Genomic DNA, 26,930 nt, shown 5'->3' with positions numbered 1-26,930 from the left:
TTTTTACAGTGTATAGGTACAGTTTAGCAATATTGTAAATGGCCATATAGTGCAGAAGATCTGTCTATCCAGAGAACTGAGATTTCACCGAAAGAAAGAAATGAAGGCAGCTGGCCTGTCTCTGTGAGAACATGGGGAGGGAAATGGAGAGAGTCTTTCTGACAGAGGTCCTGATGTCAAGCAATCTGAGACTTCAGCAAATCTCTCAACATCCCTCAGACTAAAAATAACCACAAAATACATTAAAGCCACCAGCAACCCACTCACACCAAAGAGGTCAGATACGCATACTGATCTTCACTGCCTGACATCAGAAATCTGTTTTAATGAACTTTGTATTTACACTGGTAACTTTTCTCTTACTAGTCTAACTTACCGGAAAACTAAAATTCCAAAAACTTTTAATTCATATTCTTATTTACGGCGGACCAAATCTGTTAGATGTTTAAGTTTATAATCTTTGTCGCAGAGATGTCTGAAATGTGACCTTGGAAACACACAATGATTTGATTGTAAGCAGATTCTGGTGCTTTTAAAGTTTTGATTCTTTATATATTTTTTTGGCTTCATTAAAACTGTCCAGAAATGCGCATTGTTTGTGTGTTTGTCTGATTTTTGAGAAGAAAATCTGTAATTTCCTTCTCAACAGAGGGATTGTGTATCTAAGTGGTGAGATGACAATTTCAGAACAGCAAAACAGGGATCTAAATCTGGAAAACATAAGCACGCTAGTCTAACTTTGCTACTGTCTTTCCTCCGTAACACGTTTCTAATCATCCCTTACTTTCTGAGCCAAAAGCTCCTTCCAAAAAGAAAAAGGACGAAAAAGCATGAAAATGCCGTGGTAGACAGAGAGAGGAATTGAAATGAAGGGATTGAGAGTCTTAAGAGTGATAAGAGCTGCATCTCTCTGTCTCACACTCATTACACAAGCCGATTCTCACAGCTCTGCAATTACGACTTCAGCCTTACAATTACTGCTTACAGCAACAACACCAGCTATCATCTGCAGCAAAACAACAACAACAAACAGACAAAAACAAGAGAGATATAAAGAGATGGAGATGGCATGTGGTGCCCAGACTATTAAAAGGGAAGATATAAACCATCAGGGTCATGGGATCATTTTTATGTAAAATTTTTAAATGAAGCACTTGTTCAAATCAAAAAGGAAAAATGTTGAGGCAAACAGAAAATAGCAAACAATGAAAAGAGGACTAAATGCTTCATTTGTATGGTTACATCAGAAATTAGGTAAACTCTGTCTCCATCTTGTGGACTATTTCATAGTATTTGCCAAAAGTGATATATATTAAATGCATAATTTCATTGTTACAGCCTGGGTAAAAAGTATGTCTGCACAATTTGGCATGTTTCATTGCGTTATCACAATTAAAACATCACCTTTGGCCGCTACTAAGCTATAATATTAACTAGGCCTATTTTAAATGTTTGGGGGTAAACTTGAATTCACTCATTCCTGACATTGATTATTTACAGCAACAGGATGATGCATGCAGATGTTCCTGAAATCAGTTGGATTCAAATTTGGATCAATTGTAGACCTATTTGTTGTTGTTGTTGTGTGTGTAACAGTCTGAGTGAAAATATATGGCTCTAAATGCCTGTGATTTATTGAACCGTTTGTGGAGTCAAAGAGGCAGAAAATGACTCACTTTAATCAATAGTTCCACATTTTAAAAAGAAGTCCGTGACGTTTTTTGGAAGGGGGGTGGGGTGGGGTGGGGTGGGGTGGGGGGGTGGAGTGTCTGTGGGAGTGTCTGTGGGACGCATAAATTTCCGACAGCCCTGTTGAAAATGACGGAGGAGTCATTCAGGGTTAGAATGTCTGACTCATTTCTCTGAATCGGTTCTTTTCCTTTGAACTTGTTCAAAACGGCTCTTTTGAGTCACCCCTCATGCGGATTGCGGAAGTTGCTTTCTTTTTATCCATACATGGCCGTTAAATACAGTGTGCAAATTATTATTTGATTTACATAAGCCGCCAACTTTTTATGTCAGGTAATTTTCACAGAAGGCCCATTGAATTACAAACGCTTTGAGGATCGGCTCAATCGAATCATTAAAAAGAATCGGCTCAAAAGAGCGATTCATTCGGAAACTGTACATCACCATCTTCGAGTTTTCCTCTTTGCACAGTCAGTCTCACCATCCTTGATCCAGCATCTGCTCGCGTTTCCACTCATTCACCGGTCAAAAAAAGGTGGGTTTATACTGGTTTGACAATTCGCAGCGCATGCATAGCTACTTTGCAATGTTTGCAACGTTTTAATATGTATGTGTAGTATGTTAAAGATAAACGTATCATGATTATCGGTACTCTCAGTAGGACTCTGCTGCTTTGTCCCTCTGTCCCAGCTCTGATGCCACGTCAGTGGTGAAAATTATAACGGGTTTGAACTCCACCGTGATATTTCAGGGTGTATTATTTTTAAAACTTCGTTTGACAGCGTAAGTTGTGTTTTAAACCTCTTTTCAAGAGTGTGGTCCCCAGATGAAACCCATGTTCAAAGCACTTCAGCAGCTGGAGGAAGGTGTGGCTGAGTGAGTTAGAATAATAAAGTCTCACTCTTAAATTTACTATTCTAAAATACGGTGATGGTTAGAATTCTGAGAAGCTTTTATTTAAAGTCTCCAGCATACAAAATAAAAACAGCTCTTTTTTCCCTCTTTTAAAATAGGAAGCTGTTCATATCCATCAGAGCTTGTGGCTCTTTCCTACTTTCTAGCCAATATAAAACCACAAGAGAACATGATGTTCTGATGTCTAAACCTTGTTAACCCATGCTGGTCCCCAATTTTAGCATTATAGTTCAAGACTTCTATCCTACTGTTTTTAAATGGTTGTTGTATGCTATGAAAGTAACAAAAATGTTCATATGTAATGCACAAGTTTCAACGAGTGGTTATGATACTTCTTAATCTTAGTAATTCAGTTGATTTTGATGTGCATTAATAATTCCACTGGTTGATGCTTAACAAAGGTATGCAAAACACCCTGACCCCATAATACGTAATGTTTTAACATGTCATCCAAATTTGGACCAACCATTCTTAATTTAGTTGGAAAGAATAAAAAGTATAAGACTTTTTTTTATTATTATTATCATGTAATTAGCCTAATTTATCATGTTATTCCAGCTAAAGCCACTTCCTATGGACCATTTGTTCAAGCTCTTTTCAAAAGATTGATGATTAATACTAATCACTTCCAAAACTGGTGTTGGAATCTTTCCAGTCTATTTTGTGGTGCGAGAGATGTGGTTGTTTGTGTGAGCTTGCTTAAATAACAGTGATGTATCCCTCTATTGCAAAGGGGGCAGAATGGGAGCGAAGCTCAGTCGGAAGAAGAGTGAAGTAGGGATAGGAGCTGAGACAACAGCTCCAGCTGTAGAGGAGTCTGCAACACCAGAGGACTCCACTGTGACCGAGAATGCCGAGCAGAAATGTGAGGTTCCAGAGGAGGGCGAGCCTGCCTCTTCAACCAGTGTTCTGCAGACCATTACACAAGCCGTTGAAGAAACGGTCGATGCAGTCACTGAACAGATTTCTGCACCGGTGGAAGATGTTGTAAACAAAGGTATTGAAGCAGTGGAGTCCGCATTGGCATCCGTCAGCCTGATCGGGAAGGAAGCTGCCGCTCCAGAGCAGAAGTCTGAACCTGTAGCTGATCTCGATGCTTCTGATGTTCTTCAAGAACCCAGTCTCTTGGATGACCTGCTGAAATCTCCCATCTCTGAAGCCCTCATTACTGGAGTCACAATGGCAAGTGAAGCCATAACCAGCGAGATGATGGAAGACAAAATTAGTAATCCTGCACCAGCTGAGAACAAGGATTTGTTGGAATGTCTGGATAAGGTGGAGACGCCCTCAATGGACCTCCTGGATTGTAAACTGACCCATGAATCCACAATCCCTAACTCGGATCCTTCTTTCACTTTGGAGGATATGGGACAGAACGCAGTTGACAATGTCAACATTATATAAGTCACTACACTCACCTCTAGAAAACAGTAGCAGCTGGATGGTCATTAGGTCCAACAATATTCAAGAAATTAATGAACAATTAAATTTATTTTTCCCCCCTGAGGATGTAGTCATAAAACAGGGTTGCGTGTCATTCAGAATTGAACTGGGATAGCAATTTGAATTTGAAACTAAGAAGTGTAAATTAAATTAACTTTTTTAAGCAGAAAAAGCAAAGCAAAGTTGGCTAGTCAAATCTGTATTTGAATGTTTGGACAAAAGCCTTGATTTTTGAAGGGTTACAGACAGACGATAAAGTCAATTCTTAAATTCTGAATTTTGCACACCCTGTCATGAAAAAGTTGAAAGTAACAGACCTCTAAATAAGGAAACGAGCCACCTCAGATGTCTAACGAACATTACTTAATGTTATGCCTACCGATTCATTGACAAGCAGCAAACCAGCCATCTGATTTTTTTTTTCTTCTATATTCTTCAAAGCTCTTGGCAATTGTGTATGAAACGTGCAGCCAATCTCCCATAGAAGAGGAAAAGAATGTACATTAAAACAATGATTGTAGTTAAGGAAAATAAAGACTGTAACACATTACAAAAACGTTCTTTCATTGATCTGTATTTTATACTAGAAATAATCAAATTTGTGGTATGTATTCATCTCTTCAAACATCTGAACAAAACATCAAGATGAGAGCAGTCTGTAAAAATAAATTGACACAATGTGTTAGAAATAATTTGGAGTACAAACCAAACTCTACATAGTAATGTATGAACTATCCCAAAACACAGGAGTTTCCCGGGAAGTCTCTGGGAAGATAACATCCACTATCTCTCTTTTACACACATCTTAAGTTTTCTCAGAGAAGCTTCTGGGGAGAGGGGCAACATTCTTTCCAGAGAAAAGGGGTCTCATGGGACTTTTTTTTTTTTTTGAGGTTAACTTTCTGGCTCTTGTCCTAAGAAACTTTGGATTTATATAAATAAACATCCTTCCACTGAGTTTTCTGTATTTAGTGTGTAACAAAGTTTTTAATGAAATATTAAGCTGCTTTCGCTTGCTGGAATCTCAAGGAAATGCCATGCCTCATTATCCTTGTATAACAGAGCTTTGTGTACTTCAGCCATAAGAGGAACGAATACAGATGACATGGACACTGTGAAATCAACAGTTGCACAATGGAAACTTTATACAAATATGTGCCTACCATGCAAATCAAGTGGATTTGACTGAAAACAAATAAACAGGTAACTGTTACCTTCAGGGAAAATACAACTTTTTCCATTTCTTTAGTACAAACAATGTTATTTTCTAACACATCACCTATATAAGGGCAATTCTAAACAATTCAAAAACAAAAAAATCCAATATATTACTCTATTAAATAAGACAGAACATAAATAGTGAAAAATCGTTCAGATTATCTGGTGATGTTTTTATCCATCTCCTGCACCAGGCAGATCTACACCCTGTGCTTTGGCTTTCTGTCAGTAAGAGAGAGAGAGAGAGAAAAATTAGGATTCTGAAAGAGCATTACTGGGGAAATGAAACAGGAAGCAAGAATACGATATGTGCACTTCTTTTCACAATATAAAAGCTCGATAACTCCATAGCCCTAAAGGTAAGAACACTGCAATCCATATGATGTATTTAGCATATTTGTTTCACACAAGGTTATGTGTACGAGCAATGTGTACCATTATGATTTTTTACAATGTGAAATTGAGCACCCCTTTCATTTCTCATTACTGTAATGTGAATCATCCTGTTGGAAGCATGGATATTTTTAATTAAAGTCATGCTAAAATGAATATAGTACAACAGATAATACAATATATTATTTACATTGTAGTTTTTTTGCATTACAGTAATGAGAATGAGGATTTTCTTTTGCATTGCACTAAATAAAATTAGGAATGTCACAATGCAAAACACTGTCATCGTCTTAAAAGGCTTCTTTATGCACAATATACCAATTATTTCTTTTGATTTTGGGGTAAAATATTGAGTGAACATTCTTGACTTAGTTAAATTTATATTGTAAGTTCCAGTATTCAGAAAACATATCTTCACTATTGGTCATGCCATGCCTGCATGTGGTGGTACTTCTTGGCCAGGCCTACATTGGTGCGACTGGGATGGAAGGGATACGTCCAGAGGATGGAGTTCCAGGAGTGACCAAACCTTTCCACACCCATTTTGAGATAGCGCAACTCATCAGCAGACCAGTTCTGCCTCTCTCTGTGTCGGCCTAAAGACTAAACGAGAAAACAATTACAAATTATGGAATAAATGTGGACTGAAGATGATTATGTATATGAGTGCAAAAATATGAACATTGCCTGTTCATACTGTAACTGCTTAGTAAATTAACCTTTGAATTGTTTCAGAGAAAGAGCAAGTTATTGCATTTCACATTTGCATTTTTTTTTATTCTGCTTAGAATATTATGATGACAATAAAACTGTACAATGCATGACTGCCTGAACATCTAAAACGCCATCTAAAAAAGTGTGAAATCATGGTATAATCATTTCACCTAAAACTAACAGTAACATACATTTTTTGGGAGCCAGTATTCTGAGGTTTTCTTCTTATGTACGTGATGCATGTTCTTTTCCATGTCTGGGCCTGAGAGAAAACAAAAAGAGCAGAATAATTCCTTGGAATTAAAGAACCAAAGCATTCAAAATGCGTCCATGCTGGCAACGGCAATACTAATGGTAGGACTTGCACAGGGCAGCAGAGAGGTGTATTGATCTTTAGAATGATTTAGTGGGCAGACTGTGAAACTGCACACACACACACACAGTACTGAACCCTGTACAGAACAAATACACACCGTTCTTTAGCAGGACTATGACAGGACTTTTTTCTTTCAGCATGAAAGACATTCATTCCACCAACTCTTGAGAAGAACAAAACGTGTGTATGTGCATGTATGGATGTGAACGTGTGCATTGGCAGACTGGAACACACCGATCTAAAGTAAAACAGTGTGTGAAAATATGTGTGTAAGTGCAACTGAGTGTGTGCTTGTGTCTGTGGTACAAAACAGACTAGTCTCCATAGTAACAGCTCAATAACTAGAGCTCAGAACCCCCAGGGACCCATAATCTAGTTACCCATCTTACCTACACATATGCTCCAACTATCTGTCTTTCTCTCTCTCTCTCTCTCTCTCTCTCTCTCTCTCTCTCTCTCTCTCTCTCTCACACACACACAAACACACTCCCAAGATGAAACAAATGCTTGTACAATGTTCAGGATAATGCCGAAAGAGCTATTCTTTACTGTAATGTCAATGTTTAATGCCAAGAAAAGGGATTGATCCAAACTATAGTCTAACATCTATCTAGTCTCAAATATATTTTATAATCAAACTATCATAAAAGTGTCATTTTAATTACCTCATCAGTTGACGTTATACCAGTGAATTGCAGAGCTGGTGCAAAAATATTCACATTGCGATGATCAGGGGCCGTATTCACAAAGCATTTTATCTTACCACTAGGAGTACTCCTAAATCGCACTAAAAGATTTTAGCTAGGAGTTTTCTCTTAAAAGTTATTCACAACGCCTTTCAGACCTACTCTTAGTAAAGAAAAATGACAACTCCTAAACTAAGAGTGAGTCTTCGTTGCCATGGATGACGTCATTACTCATGCACGAGCTTGACTGAAGTGACCACCTTGATTGGCTGATGATTGTAACGCGGGAATGATTCCAAACACCTCCCCTAAGATGATGAGTGACAGGTGACAGGTCTGAGAATGCGTGCGGTGTAGTGCGAAGGACGGAAGATGATGAATAACTGAATAAATAGTCTAAATGAATAAAGAGTAAGGCAAAACAAAAAGCCTAGTAGCCTAATGAAACATATGGATTGATGCAATATCTTTGCAACATTATTGAATTAATCTGTCACTATATGCCTCTGCCTACGTTTGCAAAGAGAAGAACATTTTAATTTGATTCACAATGAAACGTTACAATTAGTTTACATGCAATGAGTAGCCTAGTTTTGGTTGTTGTTGGTGGCGTTATTGCATACCTAGTTATGCCTACAAAGCAAAATTTTTCCCTCGCGATTGGAAGCTCCTGTAGCCGCCGCATGCGCATCTCAAAACATCGCAACGTGAAATGCCACAAAAAGCGGTTTGTGAATAGGTCTTAGTGAGTTAGGAGTCCTCTCGACTTCTTTTAAGCTGTCCCAGACTTAGGTGCTACTTTTAGGGCTAAAATGCTTCGTGAATTACTCTTAGTGAAAAAAATTAGGAGTCCTAAAGTTACGAGTGACACGCCCATTATTTTTAGGAGTTGCTCCTAAATTCGCCAGTTAGGAGCTACTTTTAGCCTTAAAATTCTTTGTGAATACGGCCCCTGATCTTAACTGCTGCTTTCTCACCGTTGTTATTTTTGTTGTGTGTTTATTTTGCTATTGAGAGGAAAGCGTGTGGCTTTCGCTTTTTAAAACTAAACTGTAAAATATCCATCAAGATCATCATAGAATCTCTGGTAGAGTTATTCTAGTTGACTGGATGCATATAAATAAAAAAGAAACATTTAATTTAAAGAAACAGAAACACATCCAGCTGAAATAAACATGGTTCTTTAGAATACGTGACTGATTGGTCAACTGGAGCATTGATTTGTAAAGTACTTTTGCATAGTGGCCACTAAACTGTAATATTTTTTATTTTTCATTGGGGTCGCCCAATCCAGACTTGCGATAATGACTGGATGATGGTACATTACCATTTAACTTGACAATTATAGTGAGAATATCTCTAGAAAGTCTAGTGAGTAAGTTTTGAGGTTATGGGAAGGAAGCCACATAGGAACAACTGAACGGCACTCAGAGACCACAACTCGGCAATGGAATGAGTGAGACTGAGGGAAAAAGGAGGACACAAAGGAAAAAAACTGAGAGCAAAGTTGGAAAGACATTTCAGAAGCATAGACAAAAGTGGAAAGCACAGGAGAGTCTCGTGTTACAGAACAGCACCTTATTCAATATTATATATCCCTGTTCTTTGCATACACACACATAATTCATCAAAAAATATCTTTTTCGCAGATGTTTATAGTGAGACAGACAGATACATCTACAGGAAAGGAGCACTTCTCTTACCATATGTTTCACACGGCCTTCTCAGTGGTGTGAGCCTAAAACCTGAAGAAAGAAACACTGAGAATTTCAAAAGCAGAAAAGAAAACACAAAATGCATCTGTGTATAAAATATAAATAGATCCTCAGAATATGTATATAATGATAATTCCTAACATTTTGTCTGAACATACATTGTCGTTTTGAATGAAAGCATCTGCTACATTGATAAATGTAACAAAGTGTGTTTTGTTCTCCAGGCCTTGTTCTATCAAAGCTACTTTCTAAACATTTGAGGAAGGTGCACATTCCTCCACAATCCCAAAGACATTGTGAAAGACTGTGTGGATGCGGTCTCTTACATCCGTCTGATGGTTGGTGAATCATTCTGTGTTTTTCCATCTTGTTCCTCTTATTATCCCCATTAGTGCATGTGCTGTGCTCTTTGTTTTTGCCGTGTGTGTTGATATGAGTGTGTGTTAAATTGTGGCTAGTCTTCTCTAACTGCTGGCTTCTCCTGAATCGATCCTCAGCCTCTTGTAGCGCCAGGTGAAAGTCACACTGAAACCTGCAGCTACGCAACACGGCGCCAAATGAACGACTGTCCATCTCATTCATATGTTTCACACAACCTGGGAGATGGAAAAGGTGCATGCGTGTGCATGTGACAGCATGGATAAAATGAATATGTGAGGGAAAAAGAACAATGAAAGTGGGAGAATGTATTGCTTTTATTATCTAATGTGTTGTTCGTTTGCATTTATACAGACACACACCTGCACAGCGTAGATTGCTGGGTTTAGTTGGAGAGGGCGGCTTCAGAAACCTGTTAATTTCTCTGTCTAACAGCTCAGAGCACAGAGACATCTCATCTAAAAACAGAACGCAGCACAAATTCATTATCTAAAACATCAAATGAACAGCAAACAACTTGATTACTAAAATAAATCAGTATGTTTTTTGTGATTTAGCACAAAGAGATTGTGATGTTTTAAGAAAGATTTACCATCTGAGAGAGGTTGCGTGCACTGGTTTCTCTTCATGGGATCAGGATGTCTGAAAATATCTGGGCTGAAACCCAAGAAAAATAAAACGGAGAGAAATGTCACTCCCTCGAGGAGGAAAAATTTACTGACTCTGTCTTGAAAAGTCATTGACATGAAATTCTTTATGTGAATCTGGATTTAATGTGAACATTCTAATCATGAATAAAACAACGAGGAATGAGGAAAGCAAGAATAACTCATACTGTACTATCTGTATCACATTTTCTTCCAACAAAAAAACTTTTGTTTACATTTTCTGGCCACAAGTGTACAATATATTTTGTAAAAGACGTTGGTTTGAACTCTATTCGCCAAATTATATGTACCGAAACAGTGTATGTATCAAGCAAACCAGTAATAGCAAAACTCAATAACTGATGTTTGTTTACCCCCGTGTATCTCTGCTGCCCCTTGTTGGCGTGCTGCAGTGCTGGATACGTTTGTTGCCATCAAGATCCGAGTCCAAATTCATCATCTTTAATCTCTTCGCCACTCTTTCAGACTTCATTTTCCACTCCATGTCTCTCTTTTTCACAACTCTCTCTCTCTTCGTCTCCTGGTTGTCACTCCTCTCAATATTCCTCTCATTCTCTCTCATTTGTACATTGCTCTCTTCCCAGCTAGAGCCTTTGAAGTGAGTGACTGGGGCAGGACTCAAACACTCTTCAGAGCTGACACACTGCTGCTCACATACACAAACACACAATTTTATGTTGTTAAAACTGCTGATGCAGAATGCTCAATAATATTTACACGTTACTATAAGTTGTATGTGTTTACATGTGATTCTCACCAAGCTCTCTTGGTCGTACGGTATTTCATTTGTGATTGGATGTTCAAGAGTTCCTGCAGGAGACTCACATACTCGAAGATGAACTTTGACCTTTTGCATCACAGGGCCCTCCCACATTGCCTCATTACATTCCACAGATGAGGCCGACCTCTGCATGCTGTGCTGCTGGCTTTCAATGGCTCTTTCCCACAGTTTCACACCCATCTGAGAATCAAAATACAAAATTAGGCTTATAAAGAGTAATAAGAATGACAGCGCACTCTTCCTTTACCATGAAATGCAAGCATGCTCAAGTTAAAAAATGTTAAAAGTAAAGGGCTCTGTGGACTCTGAAATGCTCTTAGTCACATTTTGTCTTTGGTGTCATAGCATGTTATCAAATCTGGTTAAAGAAATTTGGACAAAATAACAAAAGAATGCTCTTGGAGGTGTTAAAGTTTATCTTTAAAGTAAAGGGTATCTTATCAGATGCATCATCTGTTAAAAACACCATAATCCACATTATAATATGACATTTACAGGTATGCACAATAGCCGTGAAAACTTGGTGAAAAAATATACATTCACAAATACCTTTTTCTCTAGATGCTGTATTCTCTGGAGGATTTCTCCAGCTGAACGCAAGTGTCTCTCTTTTTCACTCTCCTGCTGTTCCATACTGGACATGTCTGCGCCTAATGATTCAGCTGGGTGGGAAAGGGAAATAAAAATGTCCAATCCTCATGAGCCAAAGTTTAACAGAAGCAAGACTTTAAAGACCCTCTGTGGTGAAAATCAAGTTTTTAATGTTGTTTTTTATATGTCTGTGTGGTGTTAGAAGGCAGCCGTCTTACGCTGAGATGGCGAATGGGAACATGGTTAGTGTAATATTAGCAACACATTATTAGCTGTTTGATAACATAGTCAAGCCAAAGGCTAATCATATGAATTACCGTTATGTGTCCACTTTTATTCTAATTCTGAATGGATTATATGTATATTCTAGAAAGCCCGAAAAGACAGCTCCCTCTATAATCACTAAAAAGCTGTCACTCATCTCAGTTTGCGATCTCACAAAGTTTCGTTAAATTCAATGAAGATGTCTACACTGCACAATGCATCTCTTATTTACATCGTGTCTACACTTCGCAAGCGTGCAGAACTGGGCACTGAACAAAAACTCAGTTGACAGGTGAGTGGATTCTGACTAAATTAAACACCCCTGATTGGTCATTGCATTCAAGAGATTACCAAACATGTCTGTGATTGGCTACATTGTTCACCGCTGCAAAAACACACAATGAATTAAAACATTTGACATTCTCCAGAGTGCAAACACAAATACGCACTGGAGCGTTCACCAAATCTGTTTCGTCAATATGATATTATTATTACAGTGCTCTTGTATTTGTTTGAGGGTGCTTAGCTCCCTCAAACACCCTCACAGAACCGGGCCAAATTCTTTTTTCTGAATCAGTTTCTGGTTCAAACATATATGGCTGAATTAAAACAATATTTCCACTTGCCATTGTGTAAAAAACGATGCATCGCGATCCTCTCTCATTCTGGATCGATCCTGAGTTTCAGAATCGATTCTGAGCTTAGTTTTTAACCACAAACGCATGATGACGCTGTGTATGCTTTAGGAACATCAGTATTCTGCTTGCTTTCAATTTCTCACACACACAAACACCAATTAAACCTTCCATAAAATAATGGAAAAAAGGCTTTCATAAAGTTTGGAAAGGTTGTAGCAAATTATAAGAACATTCACAGGCTTCATTCACTGTGAGTAACTCGCGCTTGCAGTGCGCGGCCTCACCCGCTGTTATTTTCCTTACAAAAATTAATGTAAACACAATCAATTGTGTCTTACGGGATTTAACAGACAGGACAAGAACATCTTTTATTTCAAAAGAGATCTGTGCATTAGTGTGAATGCAGCTTATTAGATACCCCGCTAATCAAACAACAGTAAAGCTGAGAAAGAGGAAAATCACTCACTGTTCTTGAATGGAAAACGTTCAGATGTAGCCTTTAATACTGAAAGCACTCTGTTTATTACTTTTAATATGTTTATTGGTTCCTCTTTTTTATTTAATGCTTGCTTTTATGTTTTGAAGCTATATTAGTTTTAAGTGATACAATTATTGACTGTAGGGGGACTTTAAGAGAAGTGGTTTGTTTACTAAGTGCTGCTGTGTGATGTGATGCACCTGAAGTTAATAGCATATCATCACCACTGCAATAAAGGCAGCAGTGTGCGTCTATTGTATTTGTATTGTCCTGAATAAGGCTTTCTCGAAGTCTTTTATTTTCAGGTGTGTTCATGAAGACATTTATTTGCATTTTTATAAAAAAAAAAATGTTTTCACTACATATTTCTTTGTTTCCTGCATGCCAACTTCTGCATGCTACTACTAGTGATAGGTAGTTAATTTTAACCCATCTTTTACTGACTCTGGAATAATGGGTTGTCTCAGAGAGTGATTAGTTCATTTTGTGTTGACCGTGCTTGCCCAACATCCTTTCAATTCCTGCATAGACTGTACAGGAAACAGCATCAGCATGTAAAAGCATCAACAAGGTACTTTTAACAGACCATGAATAACCCCAAAAGCGGGAATCTTTCCACAGCAAAATCGGATGGTTAAATATCCCTGTGGTAATCTGTATTATGTAACATACGTTGCCTTAATAAAAAAAATAAAAAAATATGTATATATATATATATTAGGGCTGTCAAAAGATTAATCGCGATTAATCGCATCCAAAATAAAAGTTTGTGTTTACATAATATATGTGTGTGTACTCTGTATAATTATTTTGTATATATAAATACACACACATGCATGTATATATTTAAGAAATATTTGCATACATATACTGTATATATTTATATATAATTTATATTATATATAAATATAATTTATTTATATATAAATGACACATTTTTCTTAAATATATACAAGCATTTGTGTGTATTTATATATACAAATTTAATTATACACAGTACACACACATATATTATTTAAACACAAACTTTTATTTTGGATGCGATTAATCGCGATTAATCTTTTGACAGCCCTAATATATATATATATATATATATATATATATATATATATATATATATATATTACTTCAGCATTGCGTGATACTATTTCAAAGTGATTTCAGTCATTTTGACAGATAATAAATTGTATTTACCTGTGAAAACAAACCTGGAAAGAGACGTGAGGATTTGGGGAGAATAACGAGAGATTCTTTGTGCATTCCAGTGAATTATTAATGGCATATAGCGTAAATTAAATTGGGAGAACAGATCACAAATGTGCAGTATATGTTGACCTTCTTCATACTATTACAGCGAAATGCAAAAGGAAAAAAGAAATTAATCGTGACGAGGAAAAGAATGCAGTGACTGAAAAGAGCTCTTGCCATATATTCTTGTGATAACATGTCATGTTAAAATACCAAGTGTTACCTTATTCTCATGTTATTCTTAAATAAATCGTGAAAGAAAACTGATAGCTCATTGAGTCAAACTGACGGATAAGCTTTATTTGTAGGGCAACCTTATGATTTGAAATGATTCAATTCAGTCTTTTTAAATGGAAGTTCCCCAAACCGGCACCCATAATTCAAAACGCAGTAAGATCGTCAGGAATAAGGTGAATAGAAAAATAGCAATGTTACAACTCAGCATTGACACTGTTTTGTATTTAGGATTCAAGCATAATTCACTCACTGTTTTTTTTTTTGTGCAATAATAAACCACCTAAAAAAGTTTAGAAGTTGTTGTTTTTTACTTAAAAGTCACGTTAATTAAAAAAGTATATTATTAATATACCTTCCATGTGCAGTTATTTTATAATAGAAATTATCTGTGTAGCAGCCTACACATTTTCAGCATAGCAATGATGCGCTAGACCAGGGGTGTCTAAACTTTTTTTTTAACAGGGGTCAGGACACGCCTGGGTCCGGATACTTTTCCTTCATTATATAGGCTATATATTAATAAAATAATAGGGGTGAAACAATATAAAATCGTGTCACAATATATCGCAATACAAAACCGCAACAATATGTATCGTGGATAGTGACAATATATGTATTGTGTATAGTTCACCCAAAATACAAAATGAGAAAAAATTTAAGTTTTCAGATTTTTAGTGTCATTACTACATTAAACCAATATAATGTTGAATATAAAGTATAATAATGCAATGGGGCAATATTTGTGGCTCCTGATAATGCCTAACATTACCAGTAAAAAGTGGCCTACATTATTTTAAATTTACTGTATCTAGTCAGTGACAGAGTGCAAGCATATTTGTCTAAAATAATTCTGTATTTTCAGCTTCAGAATTATGAATATTTTTATTCTGGAGTCACCATTGTCCTGTGCATTGGGTTACCAGCACCAAGTCAAAACCTATTCAATTCCACCCCAATGTAAAATAAAATTTAGCATTTAAAATTTAGCATTCATCACCTTTTACCATATGTCTTGGAGTATTGCAATAATATCGTATCGGGAGGTCAGTATCGTGATAAGTATCGAATCGTGACATGAAGGTATCGTTACACCCCTATAAAATAATATTAATAATAGTAGCCTACATGTTTTGTCTCTTGGAAATTAACATTTGACAGTAGCTTTAGTTGATAGTAGCGTAGCAGTAGCTTGAGTTAGGATGCAGAATTGCAAATGTAAACTTATTTTCATTAATACAAACAGTAACATCTGTAAAATTTGACCAACCTCATTTTTAAAGGGTTAAATTGAAATATTCTTTCTGAGTTAGAACGGCTACTGTTATTAAAGTTATATGTGCCATTTTTGCCACGTTTAATGTTTCTCATAAGCAACAGAAATGGCAGCGCTTATCAGTTATCAAATTTAGTATCACGCAACACCTGGCCTAAAATGTAGTGCTGCCACCTTGTGTTGACACTGTGAAACTGCAGGATTTGTAAATGATGCGTGATTACTTACATACCACATGTAATGTATTTTAATAGATAAGCTCATGGGCAGGACTTTTGACAACCCTGCACTAGACATTACAAACATAGTACACACTCTTTTGTTCAAATTGAAGAATTTCTCTGACAATTTCCCATTCATCTGGCGACAAGTTTGGCAGAGATGCATTAGTGAGTGCCAGGGTGGAGATGACTGGATCCTTGATTTTAGTGAATCTTTTCAACACTTCAAATGTAGAATTCCACCTTGTCGCCATATGTTTTAAACGCAAATGCTCTTGACCCATCTGTTTTTGTCTGGCCATGAGCTTGTCTGAAGCAACTGTGCTTCTAAGGAAGTATTTAACTATGGTCTTGCACTGAATAATTCCTAAATATAATACAACATACAACAAATACAACATTACATTAGTATTACTGACTGTAATACTGAGCTGTGAAGCAGTCATGTGACAAAAAACCAAATGACTCGGACCAGAAGACTCTAATCATTTCTGTTTCCGTTACAGACTGCATAGCTACGGTCTATAGAGCTGTTACGTGACAAAAGAACGAACGACTCGGACCAGAAGACTTAGTAGGTTAACTAATCATTTCTGTTTCTTGTACAGATTGCAGAGCTTAAGTGGCTGTCACGAAATAATTAATCATTTCTGTTTCTCATAATTTGGCTAGAGATGTTGACTTTGGAATTATTAACATGTAACATTTTAATTGAATTCTGCTGAAATGAACAAATGAGTTTGTTCATTTTGCTGTACAAAATATAAAGATCAGAGTCAGTAAAATGATCTGAACTTCCCATCACTAGCTACTATAGCCATATAGTGTGAACATATATATATATAAAACTCACTGATTCTTTTGCAGGTGTGCAGTACAAACACAGCTGCCTTTCTGAGCTCTTCATCACTGCCCTCAGTGAGCAGCGAAATCATAATGGGCAAACCTCCAGCCGACAACAACTGAGATTGATGCTCTACTGCAAAGACAGAGAACAGACAGAATAATTACAACATTATACCAGATTTGTATCAAGATTTCAGTGCTTGAAAGGAAGCAAAACAAAACTACATATACTGTTATGTAAACAAATACTGTTTATTTGCAGTGCTAAGGCCCTTTCACGATAACTATAAATATAACTATAAGAATAACTACATTAGCATCAAAACCAATGCACAATTTCATTCTGTTTATTCTAAGCATCCGCTACGGATGTGTCGTCTGTCACTTTAAATGCTCAAGCTCTTCAAAGCAGGATGGAAACTGATTGGTTGTCAATGTTTTTATCGCTCATCAGCTGGAACAAAATCGTTATTAAAGTGATTCCAAATATATTGTTTCTTCGTGCCATTATCGTTGTGTTGTGGATTCTGCTATTCTTTTATATTTAGAATGATTTTTAAAACTATATCTTTATTGTAATAGTTATCACTCTTGGTGTAAACAGGCCCATATGTGGTTCAACATATGCTGGAAAAAATATTGATATAAGAATGAAGACAAATCATAATTCATTTGCAAATACTCATTTAATTTAATATTATCTTAAATGTCTGTTAAGCTTGGCTATGCAGAAGTAATGCGAAAACTTTTTGAAATTGGTGCTGCTACATAACTAGACAAAAATCCCTGGAGCTGTCTAAAGTCCTCTGGATAACACGAAATGACACATTTGGATATTTTCTAACAAATAAACAGCGATATCTGGGTGCAGGTAATGCAGAAAAAGAGTACACAACTGTATACTACCGACATTGTACCAATAAAAAGCTGGTATAAATTCGGCAAACTTTTCCTTTAAAGCGATGGTTCGGAGTAAAATCAACCGAGGGTCCTTTGCACCATGACCTCGAGCTAAACACCCCCCCAGAAGCCTTTTTTCCCTTGGTCAAACATTATTAAAGTTAGAGATTATTTAGAGAAATCAGCCAGATGGCTTAGTGCAGGCGCTAATGGATCCAAGGTTGTATCTTGTAAATTACCCCACTAATAATGCCCAGAATGGTACCAAACGAGGCATTGGAAAGTTTGTAAGTACATCAGGAGTTTATTTAAATAACACTTGCCTGACGGCTCATGCTACTGCTAACCCGGACGTTGAGGTCACTTCAGTGGTTTGGGAAAAGCACATAAAAGTCCTGGTAGAAAGCGATGCATAAGGATGTAGTGTAACAACGAATTATTATTTTTTCCGTAGTGTTAACAACTTAGTGTTAACTAATAATTGTTATAAACTGGTACTACCAACAAAATATTAGTGCATTCCTGGAACTGGGCGTCGTTACACTACATCCTTATGCATCGCTTTCTGCCAGGACTTTTACGGGCTTTTCCCAAACCACTGAAGTGACACCGACGTCCGGGTTAGCAGTAGCATGAGCCGTCAGGCAAGTGTTATTTAAATAAACTCCTGATGTACTTACAAACTTTCCAATGCCTCATTTTATGGGTACAGAACCTACTTGTACTACTGTATAAGTTTGGTACCATTCTGAGCATTATTAGTGGGTAAGGGTGTCACGATTCTCCAAATCCTCGATTCGATTACATTTTCGATTCCAAAGTCACGGTTCGATTCGATTCTCGATAAAAATAAAATAAAATTGAAAGCACAAGCTATTCCATTTTTAGACTTTTATGCAATATAATAATATTTGACCTTTGTTCGCAATGTACCACACACTATATAGTCAAATTTAAAACGTTTATTAACAACATAATGTAACAATAACTTATATCTACAGTCAATTGGAAACTTAAACAATATAACCCATTACCTATTATAGTCCCGGGGCTCCCTCAGAGCAGTCACAGGCGAATAGCACGGCGTTTTAAATTGGGTTCCCACAGCGTTTGCAACGCAGTACGAGAGAACGTTCTCGGAAGGGAACGTACTTGGTTACTTGCGTAACCTCGGTTCCCTTAGAGATAAGGGAACGAGTACTGCGTTGCCTTGCCGTGCTATTTCGCTCATATCTGGTACTTCGCTTCAGTCCATGTAAACCTAAAGTCCTTTGGCGAGTTTTCTCTGAATTTATACACTTCAGCCGCGTCCAAATTGGCGCGCTCGAGGTTAGCAGGTCGCCAAGCGCTCTCATTGAACCGCACGCCACTGCTAACTCGCCATAGGTTCGTGCAGTTGCCGCAGCACAGACAATCAGCTCGCTCAGACGAGCTATATGATGCTCTCGCTGTGCAGCTGCAATGCGTTTTAAAATAAAAGCTTCAATATTCTCGAGAAAAGAAGTTTTACCTATTACAGGAAAGCCGAGGTGACGTGACATATGGGGCGTGGCAGCATCGACGATTCCATTTTTTGATTCGATAATCGAGATTGAGCATTAATTTCGAATGATTTCGATTTAAAATCGAAATCGTGACACCCTTATTAGTGGGGTAGTTTACGAGATACATCCTTGGATCCATTAGCGCCTGCACTAAGCCATCCGGCTGTTTTCTCTAAATAATCTCTAACTTTAATAGTGTTCAACCAAGAGAAAAAAGGCTTCTGGGGGGGTGTTTGGCTCGAGGTCATGGTGCAAAGGACCCTAGGTTGATTTTACTCCGAACCATCCCTTTAAGTGCATCTGGCTAATTGCAGAAATTTGTTGAGAATGATAAAAAGTAGCAGAAATTTTAATCTAGAGTTCACTTTGCAAGCGCTTGTGTATGAACTGAATGCAATCCTGATTTCCAATCTGCACACTCCCATCTAGAAGGATAGATTAAGATTGGTCTAGCACACATGGAAGTTTGATCATTATAGTCATTTAAAGGTACCCAGACTGAGTAGTTTCTGGTGAGCTTTTGAAGTAGGCATTAGAGAACTCTTTTTTGGATAACTCTTCCCACACACGAGATGTTTGAAATGTTTTATGATGCATCATCAAAATGCAGTTTCATGATATACAATGTCCCAATGCCTTCCTGTTCTTACTTCATACTTAAAAATACTTCCTTCATTTTTTTTGGTAGTGCAGCATATAATTTTTGAATTTGCTGGAATGCATGTCATTTTACCAGTCTTTTACCAACACACTCACCACAGGCATCCGTGAGGTGTCCAATCGTCAGCACCACGGCGAGCCGGTCTTGTTGGTCAAGGTTTGGGCTGGACAACAGACACAACAGCCCTGGAATAACCCTCAACTCTGATAAAGAAGATACCAACTGCTCTGAGACAGAAAGAGAAAGGAAATAGAGCATTCAAAACAACCCAATATGGTTCTACTGGGGTGTGCATGCATTCATCTTACCATTGTTTGAGATGCAGGCCGAGAGTGTTTTAGTGATAACCGTTGCCATCTTACAAGCAGCAGCACAGTGTGCAGACTGAGACAAAACTCTGGTAAGAGTGTCTGAGAGTGAACTCAGGCCTCCCACTGACACAAAATACTCCTGAGCACAAGCTGAAAAACACATTCATATGAGATGGGAAAATGAACACATAAGATGCCATTATATGTTATTTTGTGCTGATGTGCTTTGTGCTCACGGTTGTTTGCCACAGTCATGCCAATAAATGAGCATATAGGCTGTGCCAAATCTGCCCTGGGCAATGCCACTTCCTGCAGCCAGGTCTTCACCAGGGGAAACACATGCATACATAAGTTCTGATTCTCCTCTGTCATAAACAAATACATTGGAAGATTGTCAAAGTGTTCAAATGCATAAGTACAGAAAAATCTGTCTCTCAATCTACATAACAGTTTGGGATATAATGATGGCAAATGGGAGAGAAGGGATAAAGAACATAACCATACCATTCTGAGGGTTGTTGACAGAGCCACAGAGAGCACTGGACACAGTGGCCCACAGCTGTAGCTGCTCATAAGAGTCATTGGGATCAGGAAAACTATGCCTGAAAAGTGGCATAAGAAAGAAAATAAACTGAAATCTGGTCCTGTCGAGCAGCAAAGGAGTGTTTAAGTACATTTCCAGATGTTAATCTGGATTTTTGTGAATCACTTTAACAAACACCAGGCAGTGTTTGAAATGTTCCTCTTCCACACCAAGTAGGGAAGCATATTACATTTTGTTTGGGAATGTTTTCATTTATCCACTCTTGGAGACTTAAAAGTATAGTTCACCAAATATATGAAAATACTCATGTTGTTCCAAACCTGTATTACTTTCTATCTTATATGGAACACAAAATAAAATAATAATAATAAAAAAAAAAGGAAATATCACAGAAAAAAAGTCATTAAGTTTTGGAACTACTGTACATGATGGTGAATAAATGATGACAGGATTTTTATTTTTGGCTGGACAATCCCTAATTTACTTTCCATTGAAGATGCTTTGCCGTTCACCAGAATGGTTTCATTCTTGACATTTATTATCATTAACATATTGTGACGTATTCTCCACAGGAGTTTCCTCCCTATAGGTGTTAATTGGGATAAAATTATTTAAACATTATGCAGATGGTCACCATACACTTTACTTTTTCAGTTTCGCTGCAATTAACACCCTTCAGCTGGTTATGTGACATCACAGATTTAAATGTAAAGATATTAAATACATGAAATAATGGCAGATAATGATGCATACCTGAACAAACTAAACCTAATATGTGTACCTGAACAAATTGAGCAAGGTTTCGATACATCTGGAGGTCTTAGCAAGAGTCTGTCCACATCCTGAAACACAAAACACAGATAAACAAACCATTTGTGAATTGACAACCTGTTCTCTCCCCACTCTATAAAACCCCATTATCAGCACAGGAATGGTCTCATTGGATGTAAGTTTTATGGTGAATCTCACTGTTGTTGGCAACCAATACAGACAGCAAGTACACCGCTACTCTTTTCTCCGTAAGTGGCATGGTCTGTTCCAGATGCTGCGCTAAGTCATGAAACGTCTCCTCTCTGCACAGTGTCTGTTTACAGCTCTCTGCAAGGAGGAAATGTGTTTATAGTTAAATATTAAATCTCAAATAATACAAATATAAAACCACATTTTAAATATATATATATATAAACTGCATACAAACCTTGCAATTCAGCTAAGGATGCAAGTGTAAATAGAGCGGTCTCTTTAACCTGAGAGAAAGTGCTTGACTTTGACAGGTTATAGATGAAGGAAATTCCTCCAATCTCTCTGAAGAACTCCACATACTGATCTGATACAGAGAAATCATTAAAGAGTCATTAAAGTGTCATTCAAGTCAAATATTTTCAAGTGTGTTTGAGGCAGGTCATATTTTTGTGTCATATGAGTATGTTCTGAGCTGTAAATCAGACCATTTTGATTGCAGATTGAGATGATAGTGAGAAGAGCTTGTTTCTGTGAGCCAGGCCATTTCATCTGGTATTTCAGACATTCCAGTAACAGACGCAAATCTGTCTTAGTAGCTGAAAAAGTGAACACTGTTAAATCATTCAGCTTGTAAAGCAAAATACATACTTGGATCTGTACAATAGATGGGTACTGTGCAATAATATAAATATATATACATATATATAGGCCTATATGTTGCCACTTCAGACCAGGTACATTTCAACAGAAAACAAACCAGAGATGGTATAGCATTTTACTAGAAACTGAAACAATAACCTTCTAATAACTTTCATTAGTCATTAAAACATTACATAATTGTTTATAGATTAATAATTCGCACAACAAGTATGAATAAATACAGTTATGTATTTGTCAGTTATCTATCTATGTTATGTAATTGTGTTTACTAATGTTGTTAATGCAAGTTATCATATTGTTTTATATAATTAAACTTATTCTGTTATGATATGATGTTGACCTTCCATTTTTCATTTCTTTGGACTTCTTTTAAACCATCCTTTCCACCAATGCGATCAAAGTGTCACTATATCCTGCACACAAAAAAAACACATCACAAATGTTGTTAGAAATAACAAATAGTAAATAACAATAACTATAAGTAAAACTATTTCGTCAACTTCACTGGACGCCACAATATTTACCTTCACGATTGAAGGGTTTGGTTAGCTTACATCATATCCACGGACCACAATCCTAAAGTATTTACAAAAGAAATGTTTTAATTATGATTAGGCCAGAGTCGTTCAATTCCTTCAGTTCTCGCATTAATTTTATTGATTGATTAACAACATTTCAACGGAAGATTTTCATATTCCCGCTCCGTAATGTGACGCTCTTTTGAATCACGTGATTTGAGCCGCTCATGAAAACAGCGTAGTTCATGAAAATCGCAATGAATTAATATGATTTATTTTGGACGCACATTTATATATATACATATTTGTTTAGTTACGAAACACACACACACACACACACACACACACACACACACACACACACACACACACACACACACATATATATATATTATATATATTTGTTTTTTTTTAAGTAATCTGTAAAATGTTGAGTACACATAGGACTGTAGGGGGCGCTGGGATCTGAATGTCTGCAACCTGCTGCGATGGAACTAAAAAGCACTGCAGAAGAAGAGTCATTCGGCGAGTAGTGCCAGGTATGTCTTTTTGATTCAAAATTTCACTCATATTAAAGCTGCTCTTTGAGGGAATTGTTCCACTGACAGTTCCAGCATATCTATTCAATTACACAATCATTTTATTTATGCTTGCAGACAAACATAAATAAAATGTAAAATGTACCATTGTGCCAATTTTATCACGAAAGCCGGTATGTTAGCTTGTAAAGCTAGCACGTCTCACTTTAAAACCATGGTTTAAAGGGAAACTGTGTTTATACGTATGCTTATGTCGATTTTATTTTGACTCTCACAGATATGAGAAATGGACGATGTTGGATTTACGTTATTACATTACAGACGCCTCTGCAGTTTTAAGGTTTTGCTTGATTTAAGAGTTGGAATAGTTCATAACTGTATCTATTAACATTTCCTTAATTTTTGTTGGTTATACCACTGACTTGAGCCTTTAAAAAAAAACATTTAATCTGCACAACATATTGCTGTTCATTTCAATTTAAGACTGTCTGTTACTCAATGAGATCTCATATTGTGTTTTCCCAGATGCTGGAGTTGTAGACTGCTTCTGTCACTGCATCCAGGCAGTAATGTCTGGCTATTTGCATTCAAGACTCCTCTTTTACACTGGTGGAAGACATCTGTCCCGTTTCTTTGTAGCCAGCCAGCATGTTTTACCCGTCGCACAGTTTAGAACCTGCCTGTTCCCTTCTCAAGCCCGGAGCTTCTCCTCCCGTAGTGGTCGATCAGATGGAAGCTCAGGACAGGACGGAGAGAACACACTGCGTGCTCCAAGACATGACATGGACTTCCAGCTGAGCCGGCTGCAGATCAATGCTGTTCTGTGTGCTAACGAACAGTCTGTTCGGATTCCAGAATTTGATGGCCGCGGCGGTCCCAGTCCGGTGCTGAGGTTTGAGAGTAACCAGCTTTCAGCCAACACTCCACTAGAGGACCGACGCAGCAGCGTCAACTGCCTGCAGACTCGTGGCATGCTTTTCGGCGTGTTTGATGGACACGGCGGACATGCGTGCGCTCAAGCGGTCAGCGAGCGCCTGCCTTATTACATTGCTGTGGCGATGATGGCAGAGTCCGTCCTGGAGGATCTAGAGGCCGCCATGGAGACCGTACGACCCGTGCCGCCCATCCTGCAGTGGTATAAGCACCATAATGACTACAACTACAGGGAGTCAGCAGCCCTCTACGTCGAACATTTGCGCGTTTACTGGCAGGAGCTTCTGGCAAGTGAAGAACACGGTGACGGCATGCGCCCTGATGATGCTCTCAGCCATGCATTCCAACGACTCGACTCGGATCTTTCCCTTGAGGCGCAGGTGCCGCTCGCAAATGACCTGATGCGGAACACTGCCGTCCAGGCCGCCTTTGCTGGCTGCACAGCTTGTGTGGCTCACGTTGGACCGGGGGGTGTGCATGTTGCAAATGCAGGAGACTGTCGGGCAGTGTTGGGTGTCCAGGAGGAGGATGGGAGCTGGAGTGCTCTTCCACTCACACAAGACCACAACGCTGCCAATGTAACCGAGCTGGAGCGGATATGTCGGCAGCACCCGGCCAGTGAACGGCAAACCGTAATCGTAGATGACAGGCTGCTCGGGGTCCTGATGCCGCTGCGTGCTTTCGGCGACGTGCGCTTTAAGTGGAGTCGTGAGCTACAGCAGAGTGTTCTAGAGAATGGAGACTCAGATTTAGAAGCGTTGAATCTTTATCAGTATGCTCCACCTAATTATCTCACCCCACCTTACTTGGAGGCCACCCCAGATGTCACCTACCACCAGTTGCGGCCACAGGACCGATTTTTGATTTTGGCCTCTGATGGTCTCTGGGACGAGATGAACAATGATGAGGCAGTCAGGCTTGTGGCGGAACATCTGACAGGTATTCATCTGCAGGCTCCGGTTTCAGCCAGCCAGCTCAACTTGGGACAAATGCAGCAGCTGCTGTTGCGGCGACGGGCCAGGGCAACACCCGCTTTGGATTTGAATGGAGCCACACACTTGATTCGCCATGCGCTGGGCACAAATGAGTATGGTGAGATGGACCAGGAGAGACTGGCAACCATGCTGTCTCTGCCTAGCGATTTAGCACGCATGTACCGTGATGACATCACTGTCACCGTGATTTACTTTAACCCGAACTTCAACAAAACTAAAAACTAATAAAGAACAACATTTGAAAGTTTCATACATATACAATCAGATTTGAAGAATTGGTTTCAGCTGAGATTTTTTTTTTGCATTTGTAGAGTTTTTTTTTTTTTGTCTTTTATATTGTTCTTCCAGTGCACTACATACACCTCAAAATACCTACAGGTGAATTTAATTTGAGTTCGCAACAAATTCTTGCATTTTGTTTTGGAAAATGTGAATACAAACAATGAGTAGAATTCACTGGTTCATTTTAATGACACAAGGTTACAAATGTGAAGGTACATTAGGTCAAGTCTTAATCTGTCGATGTATGCTATGTTTTATGTAACATTAGGCTGCTTTTTTTTTGTTATAGTTATACTGGGATTATCTGTTCATAGAAGTGGTCATTTAAGTGTAATTTTCACAACAGTAGAATTAGAATAATGACACATGCTTTATTCCGTAGCTGTTCCATAAGACATTAATATCACTTGCATTAAGTTTAAGTTGCTGTGCAGCCTGAAGATTACATGATTTTACACACTTGGCTTCTGCTGCATGTTATTTGTTGCTGAGCTGTCTTGGCTTGTGCTATAAAGACATTTCACTTTGCACTTTGTTGTGTGACTATAGGTTGTGTCAAAGTACCACAACAAAATTCTTGGCAATGGTTCAACTGATAATATTTGTAGTGCAAAGTACGAAGGTCATAGGGGCCGGTTTTATGGAAGGTTTTATTATAGGTTATGTGTCAACATTATGCCGACATTACATCAACTTGGAAGTACATTTCAAAATCACTCTGCAGAGAAAAATTGCCTTTGTTTTACACGGCTTGTGTAGATTTATGAAGTACAACGTGCACCATATTTTCTGGTAGTAAACAATGCTGTGATTTTTATATTTTTGTTACTTGTGTCTATATTGTTACTATTTGTTCAGTACAGACTTCAGAGACTCCTCTTTCGGAAATTTTAAAACGGGATAATATATTCACTGCAGAATTTTTTCTTTGTATTTTTATGATGTCTGTTATATGCAGTCTATCTTGTAATTAAAATGTTTAATCCAAATTATCACATTGATCTGTTGATTTTTCAGAATGGCACAAAGATAGAAGCAACCACAGAGCCTTTTAAGTCACATTGTAGTCTCTGAACATGGAAATATTATGTTATGCTTTATAAGAACAAGGTTATTAAATAAAATAATGCTAAAACACCTCAAAAGGATTCATATAAAGTAAAATATACATTTTACTCTTTGGTCTAGATTCTTTAGTTAATGTCAAGGAATGACATTTGTAATCAGATATGTAGAATTTTTTTTAATAAGAATTAAGCTGATGGTTAAATTTATCTGTTACACAACATCTAATTATAGGCATACATA

At 37.7% G+C, this 26,930-nt stretch overlaps 3 protein-coding genes across 6 annotated transcripts; 2 read left to right on the top strand and 1 right to left on the bottom strand.

Moving 5' to 3' along the window:
- Positions 1 to 1,928: 1,928 nt before the first annotated feature.
- Positions 1,929 to 5,353, top strand: LOC308695105 (uncharacterized protein). The gene is made up of 2 exons (XM_081373077.1): positions 1,929 to 2,224; positions 3,338 to 5,353. Exon 2 carries the CDS (start codon positions 3,346 to 3,348, stop codon positions 4,006 to 4,008), a length of 663 nt encoding a protein of 220 aa, XP_081229203.1. The 5' UTR covers positions 1,929 to 2,224; positions 3,338 to 3,345; the 3' UTR covers positions 4,009 to 5,353.
- On the bottom strand, positions 4,602 to 23,074 carry terb1 (telomere repeat binding bouquet formation protein 1). Of its 2 annotated transcripts, XM_081372183.1 has the most exons (21): positions 22,880 to 23,074; positions 22,696 to 22,768; positions 22,181 to 22,291; positions 21,931 to 22,059; positions 21,702 to 21,830; positions 21,514 to 21,574; positions 20,693 to 20,790; positions 20,425 to 20,553; positions 20,186 to 20,338; positions 19,973 to 20,104; positions 16,780 to 16,905; positions 11,526 to 11,638; positions 10,953 to 11,156; positions 10,549 to 10,841; positions 10,120 to 10,184; positions 9,890 to 9,985; positions 9,476 to 9,745; positions 9,138 to 9,179; positions 6,564 to 6,634; positions 6,094 to 6,261; positions 4,612 to 5,487 (listed from the first exon to the last, which is right to left on the bottom strand). In XM_081372183.1, the coding sequence occupies exons 2-21, from the start codon at positions 22,700 to 22,702 to the stop codon at positions 5,440 to 5,442; spliced, it is 2,445 nt and encodes an 814-aa protein (XP_081228309.1). In that variant the 5' UTR covers positions 22,703 to 22,768; positions 22,880 to 23,074; the 3' UTR covers positions 4,612 to 5,439. The 2 variants fall into 2 exon arrangements, with proteins under 2 accessions (XP_081228310.1, XP_081228309.1); XM_081372184.1 differs by lacking the exon at positions 9,476 to 9,745 and having other exon boundaries at positions 4,602 to 5,487; positions 22,880 to 23,061.
- Positions 23,075 to 23,317: 243 nt separating this feature from the next.
- pdp2 (putative pyruvate dehydrogenase phosphatase isoenzyme 2) lies at positions 23,318 to 26,647 on the top strand. Of its 3 annotated transcripts, none has more exons than XM_081371754.1 (3): positions 23,324 to 23,412; positions 23,690 to 23,752; positions 23,938 to 26,612. In XM_081371754.1, the coding sequence occupies exon 3, from the start codon at positions 23,982 to 23,984 to the stop codon at positions 25,563 to 25,565; it is 1,584 nt and encodes a 527-aa protein (XP_081227880.1). In that variant the 5' UTR covers positions 23,324 to 23,412; positions 23,690 to 23,752; positions 23,938 to 23,981; the 3' UTR covers positions 25,566 to 26,612. The 3 variants fall into 3 exon arrangements, with proteins under 3 accessions (XP_081227879.1, XP_081227880.1, XP_081227881.1); XM_081371755.1 differs by having other exon boundaries at positions 23,398 to 23,585; XM_081371753.1 differs by lacking the exon at positions 23,690 to 23,752 and having other exon boundaries at positions 23,318 to 23,412; positions 23,938 to 26,647.
- Positions 26,648 to 26,930: the final 283 nt, after the last annotated feature.

The sequence above is a fragment of the Scardinius erythrophthalmus genome (assembly GCF_964197995.2).
Source record: "Scardinius erythrophthalmus genome assembly, chromosome: 8".
Lineage (NCBI taxonomy): Eukaryota > Metazoa > Chordata > Actinopteri > Cypriniformes > Leuciscidae > Scardinius > Scardinius erythrophthalmus.
Note: the sequence above shows the minus strand (reverse complement) of the source record. Positions and strands in the feature narration are given on the sequence as shown.

What these genes read in the sequence shown, in the direction of transcription:
- pdp2 (XM_081371753.1), top strand. Translation starts at nt 23,343, where the DNA reads ATGTCTGCAACCTGCTGCGATGGAACTAAAAAGCACTGCAGAAGAAGA. An exon ending in CATTCGGCGAGTAGTGCCAG is followed by an intron (nt 23,413 to 23,937) that starts GTATGTCTTTTT and finishes GTGTTTTCCCAG; the next exon opens with ATGCTGGAGTTGTAGACTGC.
- terb1 (XM_081372183.1), bottom strand. An exon ending in ACACCTCACGGATGCCTGTG is followed by an intron (nt 16,906 to 19,972) that starts GTGAGTGTGTTG and finishes CTGTCTTTGCAG; the next exon opens with TAGAGCATCAATCTCAGTTG. An exon ending in CACGCAACCTCTCTCAGATG is followed by an intron (nt 9,986 to 10,119) that starts GTAAATCTTTCT and finishes TTCTGTTTTTAG; the next exon opens with ATGAGATGTCTCTGTGCTCT.
- LOC308695105 (XM_081373077.1), top strand. Translation starts at nt 3,346, where the DNA reads ATGGGAGCGAAGCTCAGTCGGAAGAAGAGTGAAGTAGGGATAGGAGCT.